This window comes from Epinephelus lanceolatus, chromosome 9 (assembly GCF_041903045.1).
Source record: "Epinephelus lanceolatus isolate andai-2023 chromosome 9, ASM4190304v1, whole genome shotgun sequence".
NCBI lineage: Eukaryota > Metazoa > Chordata > Actinopteri > Perciformes > Serranidae > Epinephelus > Epinephelus lanceolatus.
This window is the reverse complement of record NC_135742.1, coordinates 28,038,476-28,059,843: the sequence shown is the minus strand read 5'-3', so window position 1 is coordinate 28,059,843 and position 21,368 is coordinate 28,038,476. Positions and strand designations below refer to the sequence as shown.

The following is a 21,368-nucleotide window of genomic DNA, read 5'->3' as shown; positions in this document are numbered from 1 at the left end:
AAAAATAAAAAAAGGCCAAGAACAGTTTATTACTGTTTAGACGGCTCCTTTGGAGAGCAAAGCAAGCACATACAAGAAAGAGAGTAATGATATGCTTTAGGTCAATATTTTACACAATGATGCATTTTGGGAGGCACACCTCTACAGGGCATGTGTGAAACAATGGGTGTCATAACTGCCCTGTGCAGCTTATTAATCTTCCCTCCCCCTCTAATCAATCTGTTTCTCCCCTTGCAAACACTGGTTACATTCCTGCGTTAAACGAGAGACCATCTTTCACTGTGGCACAAAAGGGTGGCTCCAGGATGGTGATGTCTCTCTTATACAAGGCAGCCAGGAGTAACAGAACAAAACGACTTCCTCAGGATGTTTTTAAATCAATGACAGCAAGATTAAGCGGGGAAAATGTTACTGAGAACTGATGTGTTGTCAAGCTTGCGTAGCAGAGATTTAGAGGACATCAGCTTTTTATTTCAACTGTGTACGAATCATGTAGGATAAGAGACGTCATTTTTTATTAAGAGTTTGATTTTTTTCTCTCGCAAATCCGAAAGAAAAATAATGACTGATTACAAATTTACTACCTGCATAATAGTTTTCAATGACAAAGTCAGACAGATTTCCGTAGCTGTGACATCACCACGGTATGTTTTGTCATTATAGGATTTTATAAAGCATGTCCTTTGAAACAAATGGTGTCATGCTTACAACTGGGAACCATTTGAGAGGTATGTTGTGAAGTCATACTGTAGTGCTCAGCTAAAATTATTCTATAGATGACAGCAAGGGGAAGTAGCCACTATTCCTGTTATTCCCCATTGTACAGTCATACTGCAGCAATTATTTAAAATCTTTGATTATCCTCAGAGAGGCGATGCAATCATGGCTGAAAATCAATTTCAGGGACATCAGGAAAAATCAAAAAGCCTGCAGACTGCCAACAGGGCCAAGGGCTTGTGCGAGAGAAGAGAAGGGATTTTTTTCTCATCATCGTTTCGGTTTTCCCTTTGCTAAGGGTAATCAGCCAGCAACACCAGAGAGCTTGCTGTTAGTCGGAGCCAGATCCTGATCCTGTTCAGGGCTGCTAGTGATGTAGAGCCAGGTAGCATCCAATTAGTGCTTAGTGTAACTTAATGCAAAGTGCTGGCACTCAGCTCACCGAATCCAACTAGTTGTCATAGAATTTCCACGCTTCTGCTGTCAAATTCATGAACATTTGCTGATTTGCTTTGCCTTCTCAAGGCACCATGAAGTTAAAATGAGACATTTCCATCAATGCTGCGCCGTGTATGGCCATTTTCTGCTAAAACAGATTGGCCTGATTACTGATGAGACAGCAAGCACGTCAGCGACGGCTGCTTGATGCTTATTGACAACTGTGTTGCTTTAGAACCACATTTACTCCTTTTACATATAGAGCAATTTGTAATGGCACAGGTTCCAAAGCTCTGTAATTGATGTAAATCCAATGGAAAAAAAAAATCATCATTCATGATAAACCAAGAGCATGTACCATTTTTAGTAAACAAAGCTGGATGTAAAATTTCCACCCTTTCTTTATGTTCAATCAAGGCGTGCCTCTTCATATTCAATCAGTCTGGACTTGTCCAGATGCTGGACTTATCTCGCACAGCTGAGAGCAGATCAAGTCTGATAATTACATATTTAAAAGACACAGCATAAAAACGGCTACCTCTCACTATGCTGTGTTATTCAGAACAGACTGATCTGGTAGATAAGACGCTGAATAATATGCCAGAAAATCACAAATCACAAATATCTTATGTGTCCCCATTTCCTGCATTTTAGCCCCCTCCATCTTTACTTGCAACCTTTCTGCTTTCCTCTCCCTGAGTTTAGACAGCTGCGAGGAGCATCTCCACAGTCTGTGGTCTCTGGCAGAAGGCAGACAATTGAGTTTTGGAAGTGGCATGGAACGAGACAAAGGGAGCGTGAGGTGGCTTCCTCCCTCTGTCTTCCTCCCCGTCAGGGCTCCGTGGGCGGGTTGCCCACTCTTTCATAACAGCATTAGCAGAGACTACGCAGCAAAACAGTGGAAAATCCACTCCACCATGTTTCCTCATCAGTGGTGTCTTCTCTCTGACCTCCACCTCAGTTTCAGTGACTCACATGAATATGGAAGATGAATATGGGCCAACTTCTGAGGTTACGCCAAATTCAACAAGAGACAGGCTTGTCAACCATGAAATCGCCTTTACAGAGGGAGTATGGACAAATTTGGATTGGTTGAAGGCACTTTCATCCCTGGGAAATTTCCTGACCTTTATTTTATGTTCTAGGCCATAAAGATCAGGTAAAATGCTATCATAACAACCAGTATAAAGGAAAATGGTGGTCTATTATCCTCCATAATTCCTCTCCGGACATCTATCATCATTCACCTTCCATTCACGCTACCCAGCAGTCATCACAGGACACCCCCATACTTGTGCAGTGTGGAGCTTTCCTCTTTGCCCTTTCTTGGTAATACCTCCTGTGACATACTTGGCTCAGCACCCTTACACAAACACTAACACACACACACACAAACACACACTGGTGTTTGACCTCTGAGGTTCAGTGAGAGCATTAAATACCAATTAGGGTTGGGATGGGCTAAGCTGAGTCTGAGGTTGTAGCAGGGCCTTGAGGAGGCCTGTGGGAAGCAACTTATTGGTCCCTGGGCATAAGTGCGCGTGTGTGTATGTGTGTGTGGGTGTGTGTATGTGTGTGTGGGTGTGTGTGTGTCTGACTACTACCAGTGCTGAAGACCAGGTTTATACTGTGTGTGTGTGTGTGTGTGTGTGTGTTTGTGCAGAATAAGGACATCAATAGCATACTAGACAATCTCCCTATAGGCATACTTTCTGTACGCATGCACAAAAACCACATCTGGATATTTTATTTAATACAGCATTCAAGTTCCATCTTTTTCACCCCTCTGAGAAGCCTGGTTTTTGGCTCAACATATTTTCTGTTACATCATATCATATGATTGAGCAAGATTATTTCTGCTTGAAATGACACTCTCAAATAAGTATGGTTTAGATTGTTTAGACAATGTTTCTTAAAAAAAAATACGTTAATACCTATTCCGTAAGACTTCAGTATCTACACTGCTGAAATTGAAGAGGTACAATAAGATGTGTGATGCAGGCTATTTGTCTCAGTTTAATGTCCGAAATAAAACAGCAATACAGGAGAGAGAATATTAGCAAATGCTCTGAAGGCAACCCTTTGAGAAATATCCGTTCTCTGCAGTGAATCTTGAGACTGTGTGTGATGATCTGCTGTGGTTATCTGGCGGTTTCAGAGTCATGCCCTTTACTGTCCCTCTGTTATTTACCCACCAGACACGCACAGCTTGATAAATGTTTTGTCTGACCTTCTAAATTTGTTTTCCTTCCTCTTAACTGTGATTTTATTTCCCTTGGACAGGCCAGACTGTGTGTGTGTGTGTGTGTGTGTGTGTGTGTGTGTGTGTGTGTCTCTTTATGTGTGTGTATGTCTGTTAGCAAAGAAAAAACAAGGTCCACAACCAGAAAGATAAAATCTATCCTCTCCTTATTGCAAATTACTTCCATCAGCCCCTCATTTCAATGAACAAGCAAAGGAATTGAGAGAACTACTAATAGCAGCGACTCCAGCCACTGACCATCCATCTAGTGTGTGTCTCCTCCAGTCTGGAAAGGGTTAAAGTCGCCACAGGCCAGAGCAGAGTCAACATCGGCCACGGCTTGGCTGGCCTACCCTGCCAGATCAATATCTGCAAATAATAAATTAGCTCCCCAGAGGGGTCGCACTAAACCTTCAGCAGCACTGCCCTGGAAAAGTCCACAATTGGTGTGCGCGAGACTCAATAAGCCAGGTGAATGACTGTGCAGGGGCACATCTTTAGCACTCCATAATAGAAAATTAATGGTGCTCAAATCAGTGCTGAGGGCACCCTGAGGGTTACCTAATAGGCCTAGTTAGAACTGTCATCCCTCCCAGAGTCGCCTAAAATATCACATGCAAACACAGGGAGCCAAGGAGAGAAAGAGGAATGGGGGAGAGACGTATGTGTGCTTGCAAGTAAGCTGGATTACCACTTTTGGTATTGATAACTTTAGTGAGAATATTACATAAGTGATATTTTGGATTTGAAAACTAAGGTTGTCAGATCAAACTTAACTTATTTTAAATACTGTTTTTACTCCTGACTGAACTGAATGCATCACTTTCTCCTCATGCTGCGACTTTGTTGCCCTTTTTATTAGCTCACTAGCTTGTTTTAGGATTTAATTGTTTGCAACAGTTTTTTATGGCAGAAGGGCCTGACACTCCTCCTAATTACTATGTCAAGCCATATCTGAATATAATTTAACTCCTGTCAGTAAAAGACAAGACTCAGCCCACCACCAACTCATCTTTCAATAATTAACACAAAGACTAAATACTGTGAATCAACACTAAACCATTGCTGTATGTTTGAGATGCATTTTCCTGTTTGTTCTATTAGTATTTATACTATTAAGTATTTTACTGATCAGATACTAATTTTGATAAATATATTGTCTGATTTAACTTTAAGGAATAATTCACAGACCCATGCACACAAACATCCATCTTCACTATAGTGGCTGTAATGTAGTTTCCTATTCAGAATTCACTGTAGAAAATAATTTACTGATTTTCCTAACACCTAAACTGACCAGATTTGACTATGAACATTGTCATTTAAACTTTTTATCCTCAGTTTTAATGACAAGTTGTAGTTCATATGGGCTCAATCCTCTCAGATGGTTGCTCACATTATCAGGCAAAAAAAAAGAAGAAAAAAAAAAGAAATAGCAGACCAAAGCATTATTATAATTCTTCCTCAATCCAGAATATATTGGCCATATTATCAGGCTTAAAAACAAACCTTAAAGAAAACGTAAATAAAAGACTAAACAGAGCTAATTTTAGTAACAAGTCCACGTTTAAGTAGCTAAATAAAAGCTGAAAGAGTTGCGAAAAGTCATTTAAAGTTTGTGGAAGGAAAAAAAAGTAAATCTTGGAAATACTAAGTAGATGATCAAATACAATGCTGAAATATGCAACTTCATCATGCTGGCTGTGTTCAAGCATAAACTTGTCCAATCCACAGGGCTGTTTAAAAGCAGATCTATATGCCCAACAGGATGGTAATGAGCCTTAAAAGCACATCTGATCACTTATTCCAGCTGGTTTATTCCCCTTCTCCACAAACACAACTATTGGATTCAATAAACATACTTCATATTGATCCTGAGCCACCCGGCAGCACATGCAGCTCTCCTACCCGCTCTCAACAAGATTTATTACAACTTTGCATGCTGAGCAGAAACCAAGAGACACGCAAACACAAGCGTGTGCGCACACACATGCGAATAAATGCACCCCCACGTACACGGAAAAGGTGAAGTTTAAATACCCAGTGACTTCTTGTCAATGTTACGCGCACACACAAGTGCGCACAACCCTTCGATTTTCCCCCTGACCGTAATTTGCCTATGAAGTAATATCAGGGGGGTTGGGATGTGTGGGGAGGGGTTTGCCTCCTCATCTCTCCTCCTATCCCCCGCAGGTCTGGACTTCGGCAAACTGTCTGCTGCGTTGACACTGAACTTACCCACATGCCGCCACACTGCCGTCCTCCAGCGCAAACAGAGTGTGTCGCTCTCCGCAGGCCACTTGAGATATTTTCAGAGACGATGGAAGATTCTGGAACAAACGCGGTGCCAGCTGGAAAAAAAAAAAATTAAGTTCCCAGTGAGGTGAAGAAACACACTGTATCTCTGAGTAGCTCTGTACTCTGTAGTTAAGTTGGTATACTCCATCAGCCTGGCTAACATCCCAAAGACAGGCACAGCTACAGTAGATCCTCTCAGAGTAGATGAAGACAGAACAACGTGAACAACAGAGGGAACAAGAAAGAAACAGCACACTCCTTTATGGCGCTGAGCTGTGTAGATCTGATGTTTTTAAGTCCCTGTGTGTATGTCTGTCTGTCTGTCTGTGTGTGTTCATGCCAGTGCCACAAAGAAAAAAATGAAACAGCCTATGAGAAGAAAAGAAAGCCTGGTTCCTCATCATGCGCTTGTTAGCTTGTCCAATCTATGGCAATCAGCACAGTCCCAGGGGTTGAAAGACACGAGATGCCGGGGAAAGGGAAGCCGAGGCTGAGGAAAAGATCAATACTGCACTGTGAAACAAGAAGTGTGGGCTATTTACTCTCCATTGATCTGATGATGCTGGAGAAACACCTCACTCGGCTATTAAATTGAGGGTATAAGTCTACTGTGGAGGGCTTTTTTTTCTTCCCCTCTCTTTTTCTTGCTCTCTTTCTTCACCCCAAGGTCAAGAAAAAGCTAAAAACATCCACAAACAAACAAAAATGGATTGCTTGGGCCAGGGAAAGTAATTAATCTGCATTAAAATGCCAAGGGAACAGGCACTAACTACCCATCTTAAGTGAAGTTTTGCTCAGAGCGACAAGAGACCCATGGCAGCATAGGATGGACTACTAGAGGACACAGTGATAAATACAAATAGACTGCTAGCGGGGGGCCAGCAGAGTTTCACTAGAGCTACTTTAAGCTTAGCATTTCCACCTGCATGACACAGTAAAGGATAAGTAAACACAGAGCTGAAAGGTCACCATCAATGAACCACAGCACATTCATTCACATTCATTGGTATTTTGAGACACTGAGAGGACCATCACATCCTAACTATAATCTCAGTGAGGTAATGTACAGTGTGTAACTGTAAATGTCAACATTATACTTCATGTAATGCTAAAAAGCTATCAAAGGTGTGTGACAAGGCCTGTACTGTCAATGTGTTTCAAATACCTGTGACTTATTTATTTATTTAACAAATTTATTATAAATTCAATAATTAGACTGATACTTTGAAACTGAATTTTTGACTTTACTTCAGGTCAATCTGCTGCAAAAAGCAAGTGAACAAAAACATGACGATACAGCATGACATCACTGTAGTTGTATGCCCAGTTTGATCTAATATAGTAGCTCATCACAAAGTCAGTGCCAACAGGAATTCAGACTTCATGATGGTGTAATGAGGGCGTCACTGAAAGAAAAGATTGTGCATAGTGATTACAGTTATAAAGGATCAGCCGCAGACAGAATCATTCCTATACCAATGTTTAAAATAAATTCCTTAGAGTAATAAATTAGTCTGCTTACAGTGTTTATTTGGGGTCTTTCATACAAAAAAAAGTTTTTAAAGTTTAAAACTACAATAATTCCATTCTCTTCAAATTTTTACCACTTTACTCCCATGCTACAGTTCTTGCCTTGCACTAACCCTTATGCTTTTGGCTGGCTACCTGAGGCTGGTGCTGCCGTGCACACTGAAATCACAATGGGGGAAAAGAAAGTAATTTTCTCTCAGTGAAAAACGTAGTGTCCTCGAAGCTTATGACAAACTGCCAAAAACGAGCCGACGAGATGCAGCAGCAAAACTTGGTGCTCCTCAGGCAACCTTGTGCAGTTTGCTCATACAAAACAGTCACGACTGCGAGTGACGGAGATGGAAAACGAGTGTGCATGCGGAAAGCACCTGTGGTTAAAGCCACACTTGTGAAGTGGACTGATAATGCCCGGTCACGTAATGGCCCCGTAATGAAACAGCTGTGGGCTACTGCATTTTGAAACAGTCAATAAAATTCAGTAAATAACAAAGCTCTCCATTTCATTACTTTATATTCATGTAGTAAATAAACAAATGTAAATTAGACGGTAATCTGCATGAGGAAAAACTCGTATTATAATCATGTGCTTATAGTGATAAATTTGACCCAGACAGATGTGATCACTATGAGCTGTTTCCACTGACTTTGCCGAGAAAATTCTAGGTAATCTGGAATTCGTTGTGAAAGTTAAAATATCATCAAATGATGAGGTCATCAAATTATTTTTTATAGTGTGAAAGAGTGGTGACACTGTGATATATAAAGTACATGAAATACTGATCCATTTTCAGCGGATATTGGAGGTTAAAAAAATGGCCCTTACATGGCAGAAGATAAAAATAAAACCATAAAATTCATCTCTGGTTTCCTAACATGTGTCCAGTGGCAGAGCAACTAACATCAATATATTTTTCATGGTGTGAAACTCTTTCCCTCCATGTCTGTCTTTGCCTTTCTTCCACTCCTCAGAGGAGTAGCCTTATTGACTGTGTGGCTGTATTACAACAAGCAGTCTCTAATGACTCCCTGAAGACCTCTCTATCCCTACTGCCCGCCCTCCGTCTCTCTCTCTGTGTCTCTCCTTCTCTGCCTGCTCTTCAGGCTCCAGTTCAGCAGCTAATTAACCCTCTCTAATAGCGTAGATTACATTAGCTTTGAGCGGCTCGCACCCTCCACCGGACTCGCACTGCCACACAATGAACCCAGCCTTGCTTTACAAATCTCCCCCTTCACAAGAGCACAATTATGAATTCAAACAACTTCTTATCCACACTCACTCATCCAGGGACAGAAGCCCTCCTCTTCAACCACCCCACTCCTCCCTTGCCACCCACCTCCCAGGCCTTCTCGCAGGAAGTAATGAGAGAACTGAAGAGAGGAGACCACACAACAAGATGGCCATGAAGGGAAGAGGGATATCGAGGTGGGGAGGAGGGAACCCCTATTGGGTAAATCAGAGAGGTCACTATAGGTGTTTCATTGGGTGAGGCTACAGAAGCCCAGTGATAACCCTCCATCTTAACATTCCTATTCAGAGCAGAAAGGAAACTTAATTACTGTGGGCGGATAGAGCGAGAGGGGGGAATACCACAACCAAACGGAGGTTTATGCCTTAAGTGGTCAAAGAGAGGGAATTAGACGCTAGAATGAATGACTTAAGCCAGTACAAGCTGTTTTCTACACATTGACAAAATGGCCTGGGAACTCAAAAGCTTAATGAAGACTTAAGAAATATGTTTTTTTTTTTATAAAGCTGCAGATTGGGATGCATCAGGTTGCTCGATCAGTGAGACCAATCAATCGGCCAAGACCCATGATGTCTAAAAAATACGCTTCTGTCGGTGAGATGGGAGACTATTACACAGTTTTCAGCACCCCACTTTAAGAATGTAAGAAGATACTGTGGTTGGTTAGTCATCTTTAATGCAATGGAGCTGAGCTGTATAACAGCCGCCATTAAACTGCGGGAGTCCAACCACACTGGGAGAGTGTTCAAACCAATGGAGTACCTACAAGGAGAGGAAAGAACGCTGAATCGAGGAGAAAAATACATTTTTTGAATTGGAAGGTTTTTTTTCTCTCTTACAGCACTTACACCACTTAGTGGTGTTTTATGAATGATAATGAGATGAGATATAGTTGTGGTATAAAAAGGAAATAAAATATGGAAGAAATGGATGTAATCTGCTCCGTCTAAATGTAAATTGGTACATTTGTAGTGAAAGGACATTCTCGTGTTTCTTTGTCCGGACAAGTAATTTTCCCTACGTCCCTCTTCTGTAAGGCTTGCCATAGCAGCATTTTCTGCAGCACAGAGCACTCTCCTTTCTATTTCAATAGGACAGCTCATTTGCTAGACTCCTAGCCCAAACTGCTGACTGGGTTTTTCAAGGCTGTGTACTTTGTGTGCATGTGGACGAGTGTGCGTGTGCACAAGCTTGTGCTAAAAGAGAGAGAAAGGCATGAAAGAAGGATAGGCAAAATGGAGGGAAAGAGTGGGAGAGAGAACACATTGTATCATTAAGGTACTCAGAGATCATTAGATATATAAGGGCTCTGCTATGCAAGGTCAGGGCTGCTGTGTTTTTCTAGGTCAGCAGAGGAGCAGTAAAACCAGTCTAATCAGCCGCTTCTCTCTCCTCTCTCTCTACCCCGTATCGCTCTTTTCTTCTTCCATCTAGAGGTAGTGTGGATTACAGCCCAGTTTATCCATGCCTCTGTATGTATTTACTAACATTATCAAGGCTTATGAGCCAAGGACACGGTAAACTACACAAAAGGCACAGAAAGGCTTTGAGCTAGATATTGGCCTCATTACGGGGTAAAGTTGTTGGCTCCCTGTCTCGCTCCCAGGATGTACAAGGCTGCTTTAACAGGTGCAGCACGCTGCCTGACTATCCAGTATTTTTCATTAAGGCTATCCTTTAAAGTGGAGTTTAGCAACTGGCAGTCTGCCCCAATAAAGTGTGTGTATGTGCCCGTGTGTGTCCTGAACACAAACACATGTAAGTGAACATATTTTTTTTTTCAGCTATGAGGGAAGGACATGGATTTTAGTGAGAGGGAAATCCACATCATATAAAAAGTAACTGACCAACTCTCTTTTCAGACACTCAGAGCAGTGCTGGATTTTCTGATCCTAACCAAAATATGCCTCTAGCACCAAGTATTGAAATCTGTCAAGCTGACTCTGAATGTCCGGTCAGATTTGTGATCTTGTTTACTTATCTTACTTATCCTCAATCAGTTCCTAATTTTAATCAAAATGTTTGCTAATCTTAAGAGTACTCCTTTAGGCATTTCTTGTATAACTACTTATTTTAAATGACAATATGGTCAATAGAAAAACACATTTCTATTTCTACAGTAAGATACTGCAAAAAGAATTGTCTTGGTGTAGAAATAAAACTCCAATAATGTATTAGTATCAGAAAAATTTCAAATAATACCTAGCCCTTGGTGTAAACACTCACGCTCCACTCCTTCACTCCTCATGTGACTGAGGTCCTCACGAGTCCACGGGAGGACAAACCGCTGCCAGCCCTGGATGGCAGGGAGGCAATGCCGTTGGTAATGTGGCGTGTTCATCAAGATAATGATGGATAGCCTTATCCTTATCCATCCTCGGCTTTATAGAGATGAATGTCCTGCTTGGCTTCTTACTCAGCACTTTGGCCTTTCCCCCACTCATTGTGCACTTTATCACACAAACACCCTCACCCAGCCTAGGATGGAGATTAGCAAAGCCTGTCTGGAAAATGGACCTAACTAAAGCCTATCAATCAAACTTGCTCCAAGCCAATCAAGAGAGAAAAACATATCCAAAATGCACCACCATACAATCGTTTCCAGTGTGAAATTTTAGTGTAAAGTAATTAGAGTATTGCGATGGGGTGGTGATAGAGGAGCGTTTGTGAGTTTGTCTGGGGTGAGATGAGAAGGTGAAGAAGAAAAGTGTGCGAGAGAGAAACGGTGTGTAAAAGAATGCCTCTCCTGCTCTCGACCGTCTCATTAGGCTAATGTTTTTTTATAAGGCACTTCAAATGTCAAGGCATTGGTGGATTTAGTGTAAACTTAAATTCCATTACCTGGCAGGCATTAATTGCTAACTGAGCCCTGGGATCTTTCCCCTGGGGCCTCTATGTTTCCTCTCTGTCATCTGGCTAACTATTCTGTCTAGACTAACTTAGAGCACCATAATCCACCATGGGGATCAATAAACTGCACATAATTCAGCTCCAATAATGAGCTTTCACTTCAACAAAAGCGCCAGCCCACTTCCCAAGGAACCGGCAGGGGCGTAAAATGATAATGTAATTATTAAAAGGACAGACAAAATGAGTAAGCACTTTCACACAGAGAGGGAGGGCGAGCCCGGCCTCAATTAGACACACTTAAAGCTATCATTGTTATTCGAGACAAAGCTAATCAAGGAGGAGATACAGGGGCATCCATTTCAGCAGGTAATGGAATGACGCTGGCTGGCTCTCCCATTTCCCCAGGCTCATGATGTTATAAAGGCCGCCCTGCAGTCACGCGTGAGCGGGCACTCTTTAATGGAGTGCAATGGATGTGGTTTCATCCACCAATCAGAGATACAGAGTAGGGGACTTGGAATGGAGAAGTTTAAGATTCACACTCCCTAATAGCAACGCATGAAACCATAAGTGTGAGGGATTATTTTACACCTGTGGTTTCCATTAGTAGTACAGGAGTAGAAAAGTTACATTTTGTATGTGTTACAGCAGCAGTTGAGACAAGTCTTTATTCAGCATGAAAGATTTAAATCTCTACAATGTCATTGCATATTATTCACGCACTATCCTTGGCATGGCATCCAAAGATCAAACTAGCACCTGTCTTTTAGACCAGCGTGAGAGATTTTGTGTGTGACAAAGTAAGGTTTAATATGGAGCCTTATCTGTTAACTACTGCTTCTCCAATTATATGCATCCTTGAACTCCAGTGAAATCAAGAGAAGCTACTTTGTTTTTTTATACACAAGTGCTTCTAATTCATCTGCAGGCTACAGGAGGTCCAGGGTGGATAAATCAGGCCTTTACGGAAGGGCTGCTCCCACTGTTTATCTGCTGGTGACATTTGCTGCACAGCCCCAACCGCACCATAATTACCCCACTTATTCACTAAACAGGAATCATGCCTGGCAGGAACCCCCTGCCACAAAGGTTGCAGGACTTAAGGCAATATTCTGTCTCCAGAGTTCAATGGACCTGGCTTTATGAAAAGACTCCATTCATTTGGATATCAGCATGGGTTCACTTTAGCATGGTCTAACAGAAGATGGGGGCTAAACTGACTCGCCTCAATAGCTGGAACAAAGAGCATCATGGCTGATGACGATGATAAATTTACAGCTGACTGCACATGCTTCCCTAACACACGGCACACCTTGGCACACTTCGAATGTCACAGTTCCCATAGAGGACTGGCATTTGAAGTGGCTTCTCCTGCCCCTGGAGCCAGCACGCTGGGAGTGGATAGCTATCCTTATCCTGATGAGGTAGTCTGTCAAAGGAAAATGACACACGAGAAAATAAAAAGCACACCTCTCAATAATTCTGTTTACTGTCTCTATTAGCTAGGGTTCTATAAATATTTGTGCGAAGAATGGAGAGCCTGTTCTAAACGTGCCTTTTCAGAACAGGCCAATCTCTTGGCCTCCGGCAGGCCCGGCGGGATGCCCCCTCTGGCCCGCCCACAGAGCTGCGGTGCCCCCCCAAAGTCCACTATTGATCATTTAATTCAAAATAGATTGAAACAAAAGAAGCAGAGGGGAGGATACTGGGAAGGCAAACCAGGGTGTATCCAGGGCTTGTCTGATGGGCTACAGCCAAGGGTCTTTGTTTACTGCCAAAATATTTAATATGAATATGAATCATAGAAAGAGAATGAGAGTAGACATTCCTATTCAAATCAAGGAGTGAAAGCCACTGCTCAGAGGACAGCTGAGAGGCAGAGCGAGACTGTGGAGATTACCAGCGTACAGGTCAGCATATTTTTACATCTAACTCGATGAATTGATTGTTTATTTTGACCAAACTAGAGCTGATGATTGTTGGAACAGTGGACTATATAACTAGTTAACTAACAAGACTAAAAGATGGTTTTGCTGAGTTTTATTTTTACTTCTGTCGAGTTTGAATGAAGCATGTTTTTAAATGAGTTAACAAGGCAGTTAAGCTAATGTTAGTCTTAGTCATGAAAGAGAGAAACTTGGATTGGTGTGCGGTTTTATTTTTCTGTTTAATAAGGAAAATAGGTGTCAGAATAGGCCAAATCTGAGTTCTTAGATATGGGAGTGTGACACACTTTACGCCCCCGACATGTGTTGTCAACATAACGACTAACTACAATCGCCGTTTTCTTTTGTACTAATCCAATGACCACAGAAAACAGTTCAATGTCCTTTTTATTCATCATATCTCCATGATATGAATTATGAGATCATACAACCACTGAATCTTGTGTGGCAAATGTAGCTATTACCACCCCCTTGATCATACACAGGCACCTAACTAACACACACACACACACAAATGCTGCCAACTTAGAAACTTTCTTGCGAGACTTGGCGACTTATAGACCTTTTCAGCAATTTGCTGCTCAGAGTTAACTCAGTCAGCGGCTCTTCTGGCAGCAGCAGAGTGTCTCTCCCTTCCTCTCTGGCTGTGCGCACAAAGACAGGAGTGAGTTACTATAGCACTTTCACACTTGGCAATTCTCTTCCTTGGGTTTGGAAACAAAAGTTACTCTGCTGATGCTTGAAAAGATGAAGTTTGCTACAATGTAACATCTTCTGGTCTTTGTTCTGTTGTTGAATGTACTGTAGCAAGTGACAGAGTCCTTGCTTACACAGATGATGGTATCGTCGACTCCACATTGCCCTGAAGCCCAGCCCCCACTACTGCACAGAGTGTTGGTCGTCTGTTTATTCAAAGTTCATTCATATAAAGCATGCCGCTTGCACTAATTTCAACACTGCACGTCCTTGGGACCCCAACAATACACCCACCAACTGTGATACATACCAGATGAATGGTTCTCGAGATATACGAAGGACACACATACAGCGATTCCTTGCTTTATAGTAAGATTACTTTGTTAATGACAGTGTAATCCTGTATTAGCACATCATCTCCTTTTTTCGCTCTATCTCCCAATCACTGCCATTTCAGATGACTTATCACAAATATTACTCATTGTCTTGAGAACACACTCAAATTTATCTTAACTAGAGAACTGCCAATTAAAAAATAGGGATAGTGTTTCTCTGTTGCCTGTTGTGCAACTCTTGAGCTGCATAGAGTTCTGCATAGTCTTATCTGTCAAAGACAGTATGCACAGATGGATGACGAGTGACAAAGGGATATTTGGTTGAGGTTGTGCAGTAATGAGTGTCACGTGACACCCACATTCAAATTTCAGACTGCCTCTCCTGATCCTAAAGCTGCAATCAACACTGGGCCATCTGCAACACTGCAAATTAACATAATTGGTGTACATTACATGCTTATAGAGAGTACATTTTTATCCACTACTCTTCGCCCTTAACAAGATGAGCTGTGGAGATACTGGGAGAGCAACACTGTTGATTAGACACAGATAGTGGGAGCAGACAGCGAGACTTGTTGTCTTGGTGAAAATGGATGAACTGACAATCAGAGTTTGGTGAACAGCCAGGTGTGAGGGCCAAAGTGCAAGTAGGCCAGTGTGCATCTGACACATGCACCTTCCCTACACCTGGAACTGGGGCTGTGGTGATCGACAACCTGGCCATCTTGTCAGACAGCTCGCAGACAGAACGCAGGCAACGTTTAGGCCTCTTCCAGCTGCTCTACCAGAATAAATTGAACTTGATTAGAATTAATCACACTCAACCACTTGCAATTTGCAAATATCAGGGAAAATATTCAAGAAAATCTGCTTGGAAGATCGGCGAACAAAGGAGAAAAACTCGACTGAACCGGTGCACCCTAGTTTTGACAATGTGTTTTGCACATGCAGCATACTTCTAGCTAAAAAGACAACAGAGAAGCCGCCATTTCTACTCAAAGTGCATTTCAAATGTTGGGTATGATCGACCGTATGAATTATGAAAGTTTCAGCATTGGTCAAGGGTAAGCTCCTTGTACATCAGCTAAAGTTATCTTTTAGTTGTTATACAGTAAAATACACGACAGACTCAACTGGCCACTTAGCCAAAGCATTGGGAGTTTTGTGCTGACAAATTACCAGTTGCAGTCCTACAGAATGCATACACATGGTGCACATGGGTGGGCAGAAACACACAGGCAGCCCCCCTTACCATATTATAGGTTTCATGAAGCTGTACGTCAAGCAGTCGCTCCAAGAAGGTGTAAGAGAAAATTGTCATGATAGACTCTTACCACTCACATTAATAGAATTCATTTAGGATGAAGAGGGGAAGAAAGTCACCATAAGTTAGCTGTCTCCGTCCCTGTGTACACCATGAAAAGATGAAGTATGCAAACTGCCTGATTTTAAACTTGTATCTAATTGTCTCACGTCATGGGTCTGGGCCAGGGCATTGTTGCTTGAAGAATAAATTGGGTAATTCAATTAAAGTGCTTTCCAAAGACACATCATAAGTGATGGAGAATGACTCTAACCCAGGCCTGAACTCCGTGTCCCCCCCATCGCTCCGCTTGCCTGACAAATGGATGGCGGTGTATAATTGAAACACATTGCTGCCAGCGTAGGTCAATAACATCGCTCTCTCTGCTCACCAGCACCAGATTAACAGACTCTATTTTATCTTCCCTCAGCCTGTCCCAGCTTGACAGAGCGGGAGCGTCAGCTGCTTATCCATAAAAGAGGCCCCTTATCTTGAAAATAAACAAATACATAAAGTGCAACAGCCTGCTGTCTGTCCAAGCAGTTAAGGGCTACTTAGTTTAAGGCAAACATGTGGGCAGTGTTTTGTTTAACACATCATCATATGAGATGAAGCACAGCTGTCACTTCAGAAAACCTGGACAGACAGACAGATATTTTCCTCAGTTGAGAAAACATGGACAGCGTGGTCAACCACGAGTCAAATTCTAGACGTGCAGAAAAGGAAATTTATTCTTAAGATTTTTCAAACACAATCATGCAGTTTTTTTTTCAAACGTGTCTTTTTTAAATGCAACCAGTAAAATAACCCTTCAATGTGCCATCATTAAGACCAATGTCATCCAATGTCATTCCTCAATGTTGGTCTAAAACCAAGGACAATACGTGTCATTGGACAACGAGAAAATTGTGATGGCGCTAAATAATCAACATTTTTGGTAAAATAAATAAATGAAGACTCTCAGTTGTGTAGATTTATAATGTAAAGCCATCACTGTTTATGCATGATAAACACTGAGGATTAATTAGCTTAAGCACAAGTGTAATATGAAGCTAAAATGGGTGATTATATGTATTTAAGCCCAAGCATCACAAATCTACTGGCTTAAATTAATTTGATAAACAAATGGGAAAAGTAGGGTTAAGGTTCAAGGGTAAAAAAAAACTCCATTATCTCCCACTCCTCACTCTGTGCTTTCATGTAATTATATGTTAGGTTAGACAGAGTTAATTGAATCTGGTCCATTCAATTTGTTTACAGTATCAGACTAAATGAACAAATAGCCTCAAAATAGATTCCTATAGGAGGTACGTGCATGCAGCTTTGTGTGGTTGTCACTGTGCATGTGCTTAATGTAAAGAGCATGCATGTGAATACAAGTCCATATGTATATTTGTATGGCTTGTGTTAACACACGTTCCCACATGGAACACACACAAATTAGCCATGGACGGATATTCAATTAAGTCCTTTGTCAGGGGTCTGTGTAGGGGCGGGACAGGATGCACAGTACAGTAATCCGTGATGAACAACAAGGTGGCAGCTCCATTGTCTGTCTGACGGATTGAAATTACTTGCAGGCGTGCTCGACCAACAGATTAGACCACTGTTGGGGGGTGAGATAAGATGGCAGCCGGCAGTATGGAAGGTACCTCCTCTTCCAGCTCAAACAATGCATTTAATCTGTTCCCTTCTCACAATCAGGTCGTTTGACATTACTTTTCAGCATCCTACACACTCATTCTCTCCCTCTTTGCCCTCACTCGTTCCACCTTTCATCAGGGGAAGGCTTAAAGCTGAACAGACTTCATCATATAAATTAATTTGTGCATTTATATTAGAAGTCCCAGAGCCAAAGTCGAAGAGACTTTCACTGTACCTTTGTCAAATGAACTACAGTTTCAAATTGGTTTTTTTTCCTCATGTCCTGTTTGGCTTTCAGTCTGAGTAACTCCCAGCCAGATGAGTTATATGGCAAAGCGCAATTTTGTGTTTAATTCATTGCTTACTGCTTGCTTGTCTGCCAGCCGCAAGGCTCTGTCCTTCCTGCCAGTACTGTACTTCTTCATAGTATTTTATTATTGAATCATAACCTTGGCGGGATTGCTTTCAGTTGAATGAAATCACAACTCTATAGATTCACATTGCAGAGGTCTGACCTTAAACGCTGTCAAAAGAGGATTCGACAAGTATGTTAAAACAATATGGCTGAAAAGTCCTTGACAGCACAGAGAAATCATCGTTGTAAAAAATATAATACTGCCTTTCTTTAGCTAAGTCTTACATGCTGCCTCTCCAGCTCAAGTAAATTTACTCCTCTCTTTAAGTGAAGTTCCACTTCTGTGGGAAAAAAAAAAATCACTGTTCAGTGCTCACAATGCTAAAAGACCACTTCCTCCAAATGACAGTAAATTTCCATGTTTTTAAAATCCTAGGATGCAGAGAAACAATATGATTCACTGTGTGTCTCAAGTAATATAGATGACCTGTCAGACATTAGCTGTATGAAAGCAGAAGCACCTTAGAAGGACCTTAGCATAATGTTACATTTTATACACCATGTAAAATGTGAGGAATAAATCTAGACTCTTTAATATAATTGAGCCCTCAACTCTGAATAACATTAAATCTTTGCAAAAAAACATCCGCCAAGAAACTTCAGTGGCTCATTAGTGTCACCGTGGGTGAACAAACTGAGCAAGAACTCTTTAAACAGTCAAACAGGGATGGCTATCATAAGGATTTTATTGATAAGGGTACTCTCATTGATACTCTTTATCAGCTCGGTAATTTAATGATACTTAATTTTAATTTAAAAAAGAATAAATTCAGAACAGGATTAGAATTGAATGTTTTTAAAATAACTAAATTTTGCTCCTAGAGCTACAGTAGTTCTGTATACAAAAGCAAAGTCACTGGATAAACTCAATAACAACTGAGTGGAGAAAAGTCTAAAATATTCCTAACATCAAAGCACTGAGTAAAGTTTAGTTTTCATCAGACAGTATCAGTCTGTCCTGCTGCTGTGATTTACTGCCTGCAGGTAGCCTACTGCTGGTTGAAGAAAGTTTAAACAGAAGAAGAACTTTAAAAGAATGTGCAGAATTTTAAGATGCATTGCAAAACTAAGCTAAACAGTACATACAGACAACTTTTGTTTCAGCTTTTTTGTAAGAATTCGCTATTAGCCAAGCTAGCACGCTGTGCTTGTGTAAGACATAGCGTTAGAGGGTTTGCATCACTAATACCAGGTTTTAATACCCATCTCTACAGAAGAACATTGGATTATAATCACTTAATGTTGTACTAAAATAATTAGAGGAACCAACAATGTTCCCAATGTTCTACAACACAGTTCCACTAAACCACAACATACTGTATGTGGTAATAAATACTGGATGCAGCTTAATTTATGCATCAAATACACGCGAGGCAACATACAGTAAATCCTCCAGCACTGTTGATGGATTTAGGTAGAAAAGCTTGTGCAAGTGTGTGTCAACAGTTGGGTATGTAAGTGTTCATGTATGGACCACCTCCTGTAAGCACTGATCAGCCACATCCTCAAACATCCACGCTATGTTGCCAGAAGGTTCCACCAACAGCTGTTTGTTCCAGGGGCAACTGCCTATTTTAAATTTGCTTAAGTAAAAATGATTATTGCCAATTAGATGCCCATTAATTGTGCAAGCATGGGATGCTGCCAGCTGTTTACAGAGGGGAGAAAAATAGCCCTTCTTATTTAATTTTTCCCTCAAAGCGCAGTCTCTCTCTGCCAGCCGGAAAACATACAATTATTACACAAACACATACTGTAAATTCAAGTGAGTGACAGTAGTGGCAAATACTGTATATCAAAAGCAAGTGAGTGAGTGGGGCTGAGTATTGGTACTCTAAACCTTTAAGGTATACACTGACATAACCCAGTACATCAAGGAGTAAAACAAAAAATATCAAAACTTCTCCAGTCAAACAATACCTGCATTGGATCCTTTTTGTACCCAGTTCGTATGGTTTCACTCTCAGCCAGTAACTACAAGCATTCTTTGATTTAATGCGATATGTAATTGGCCCACTACTGCAGCAGCTACAACCCATACACTGCGTGGTGTGGTGGAGTTGAGCATGGTGTATTTGACGGAGTTGCCAACCAAAACATTGTTAAGTATGGCTATACTACACACCTGTGGTGTCTGGTGGCATATTCCTCAACTGAATGCCTTCATTCACGTGATGGGTACATCGAATGAAGTAGGAAAAAAAAGGAATCAAATGGCTTGATTGGTATCCGTATCACTTTAAAGATATTGGTATTGTGATTTTTCAAATGACACCCAGCCCTATGTGTTATCCTAAGGAGGCAATTTTTAAGCAAAAGTAAGAAGCTGTCTACAAGAGCTGAAATATTTACTAAAGCTGCACCCAAATCAGAATAAGGTCAGCCAAATCAGATTTGGCTTTTTAATACAAATATTCGACTATTGATTGCTTTGTTTCCAGAGAGCGTTTGAACAGAGTTCAGCAGGATGTTCGGGGTGACAGCGTCATTTGATGTAATACACTATAGTAAACAAGCCAAGTTAGCCCTCCAAGTTAATGTGTGCCAATTACGCTATCGACAGATCGGTAATGTCCACTAACATTTTTTCTCGACACTAGATATCAAACAAAAGCCAGAGTTTGTATTGTATTAGGTTGCTGTGAGTTGTAAATTCACCACTTCTAAGCAGATGGCAAAAGATAATGTTATCTTGGAGCTTGACCGGGCAGAGCCTCTCCTCCTCTGAGACAGACAGCCTCTGTCTCAGTCAGAGTCACCCTGGGTCTGGGTCAGTGGCGTGAAAGAGAGGAGCACTCACTCTGCAACTCTGCAGCTAAATCTGGGGACTGGAACATCCCAACAAGTACACTTACTGACAAAGAAAAATCATCTTCAGCTTTCAGGGTTGCAGTCCTAATAACTACAATGTAGAATGGATCAACTGTGCAGAAGAAGCCAAAACTCTTTAGGCAAAGTTGTTACAATGAACATAGGTTACACCTGACCTAACCATACTACATTTGTTGGACATATCTGGAACCAAGGAAGCAATTAAAAATGGTAAAAAGTTAGAGTACAGGACAAAAATAAAGGTGACTGCTAAAGATGCTACTGTGATCGATGCACTTGACCAAACCATAACCTATCAAAGTTTCCTATAGCAGGAAAGAGAAACCTACACAACAAAATCGTGTATTCCCAACATTACATAAGGGCCAGAGGCAAGTAAAATGCTACTTCGGACAAGTAAGGCTAGCAACACACTTGCCCAATCAGGTTAGAAATTAAGTATTAAACACATCATTTTTTACCAGAGCTAATGATGGAAGCGAGACAGTTCACTTCTTAGCTACTTCCATCTTATTTCTGTTAAGAGTTGCATATGCTCAGTACAGATCGGGCACTCGCAAGAAAATGGTGGCGGGTAAAGACAGAGTTTGCATCGTGCAGTTTGCTGCAAGTTTAACTGCATGGTGGATAAAAAGGGATTGTTTTTCCCCTGACAATTAACTTAAGTCTTCACTGCTATTTGATAACCACTAATAAATAAAATGGTTTGTAGGGTGAAAGTAACAGTTGACTTTGAGCATGTAGATTCCTGATCCACTTCCCAGATTGGGAAAGTGAAAAAAACATCAAAATTGAACCGTGGAATATCACCATTTAAATGCATTAACAACTGAAAAGTGACAACTTTTTTCTAAAGCCTTTAACCTAGCTAAGCA

General features: G+C 41.2%; 1 protein-coding gene across 1 annotated transcript in view; it reads right to left on the bottom strand.

The window, feature by feature from the left end:
- LOC117252301 (uncharacterized) overlaps window positions 1–21,368 on the bottom strand; it is a 322,225-nt gene that overhangs the window by 234,772 nt on the left and 66,085 nt on the right. Inside the window, exon 5 of the mRNA XM_078171073.1 lies at window positions 5,636–5,748. Within this exon, the coding sequence (XP_078027199.1) occupies window positions 5,636–5,748 (113 nt within the window). The remainder of the gene's footprint in view (window positions 1–5,635; window positions 5,749–21,368) is intronic.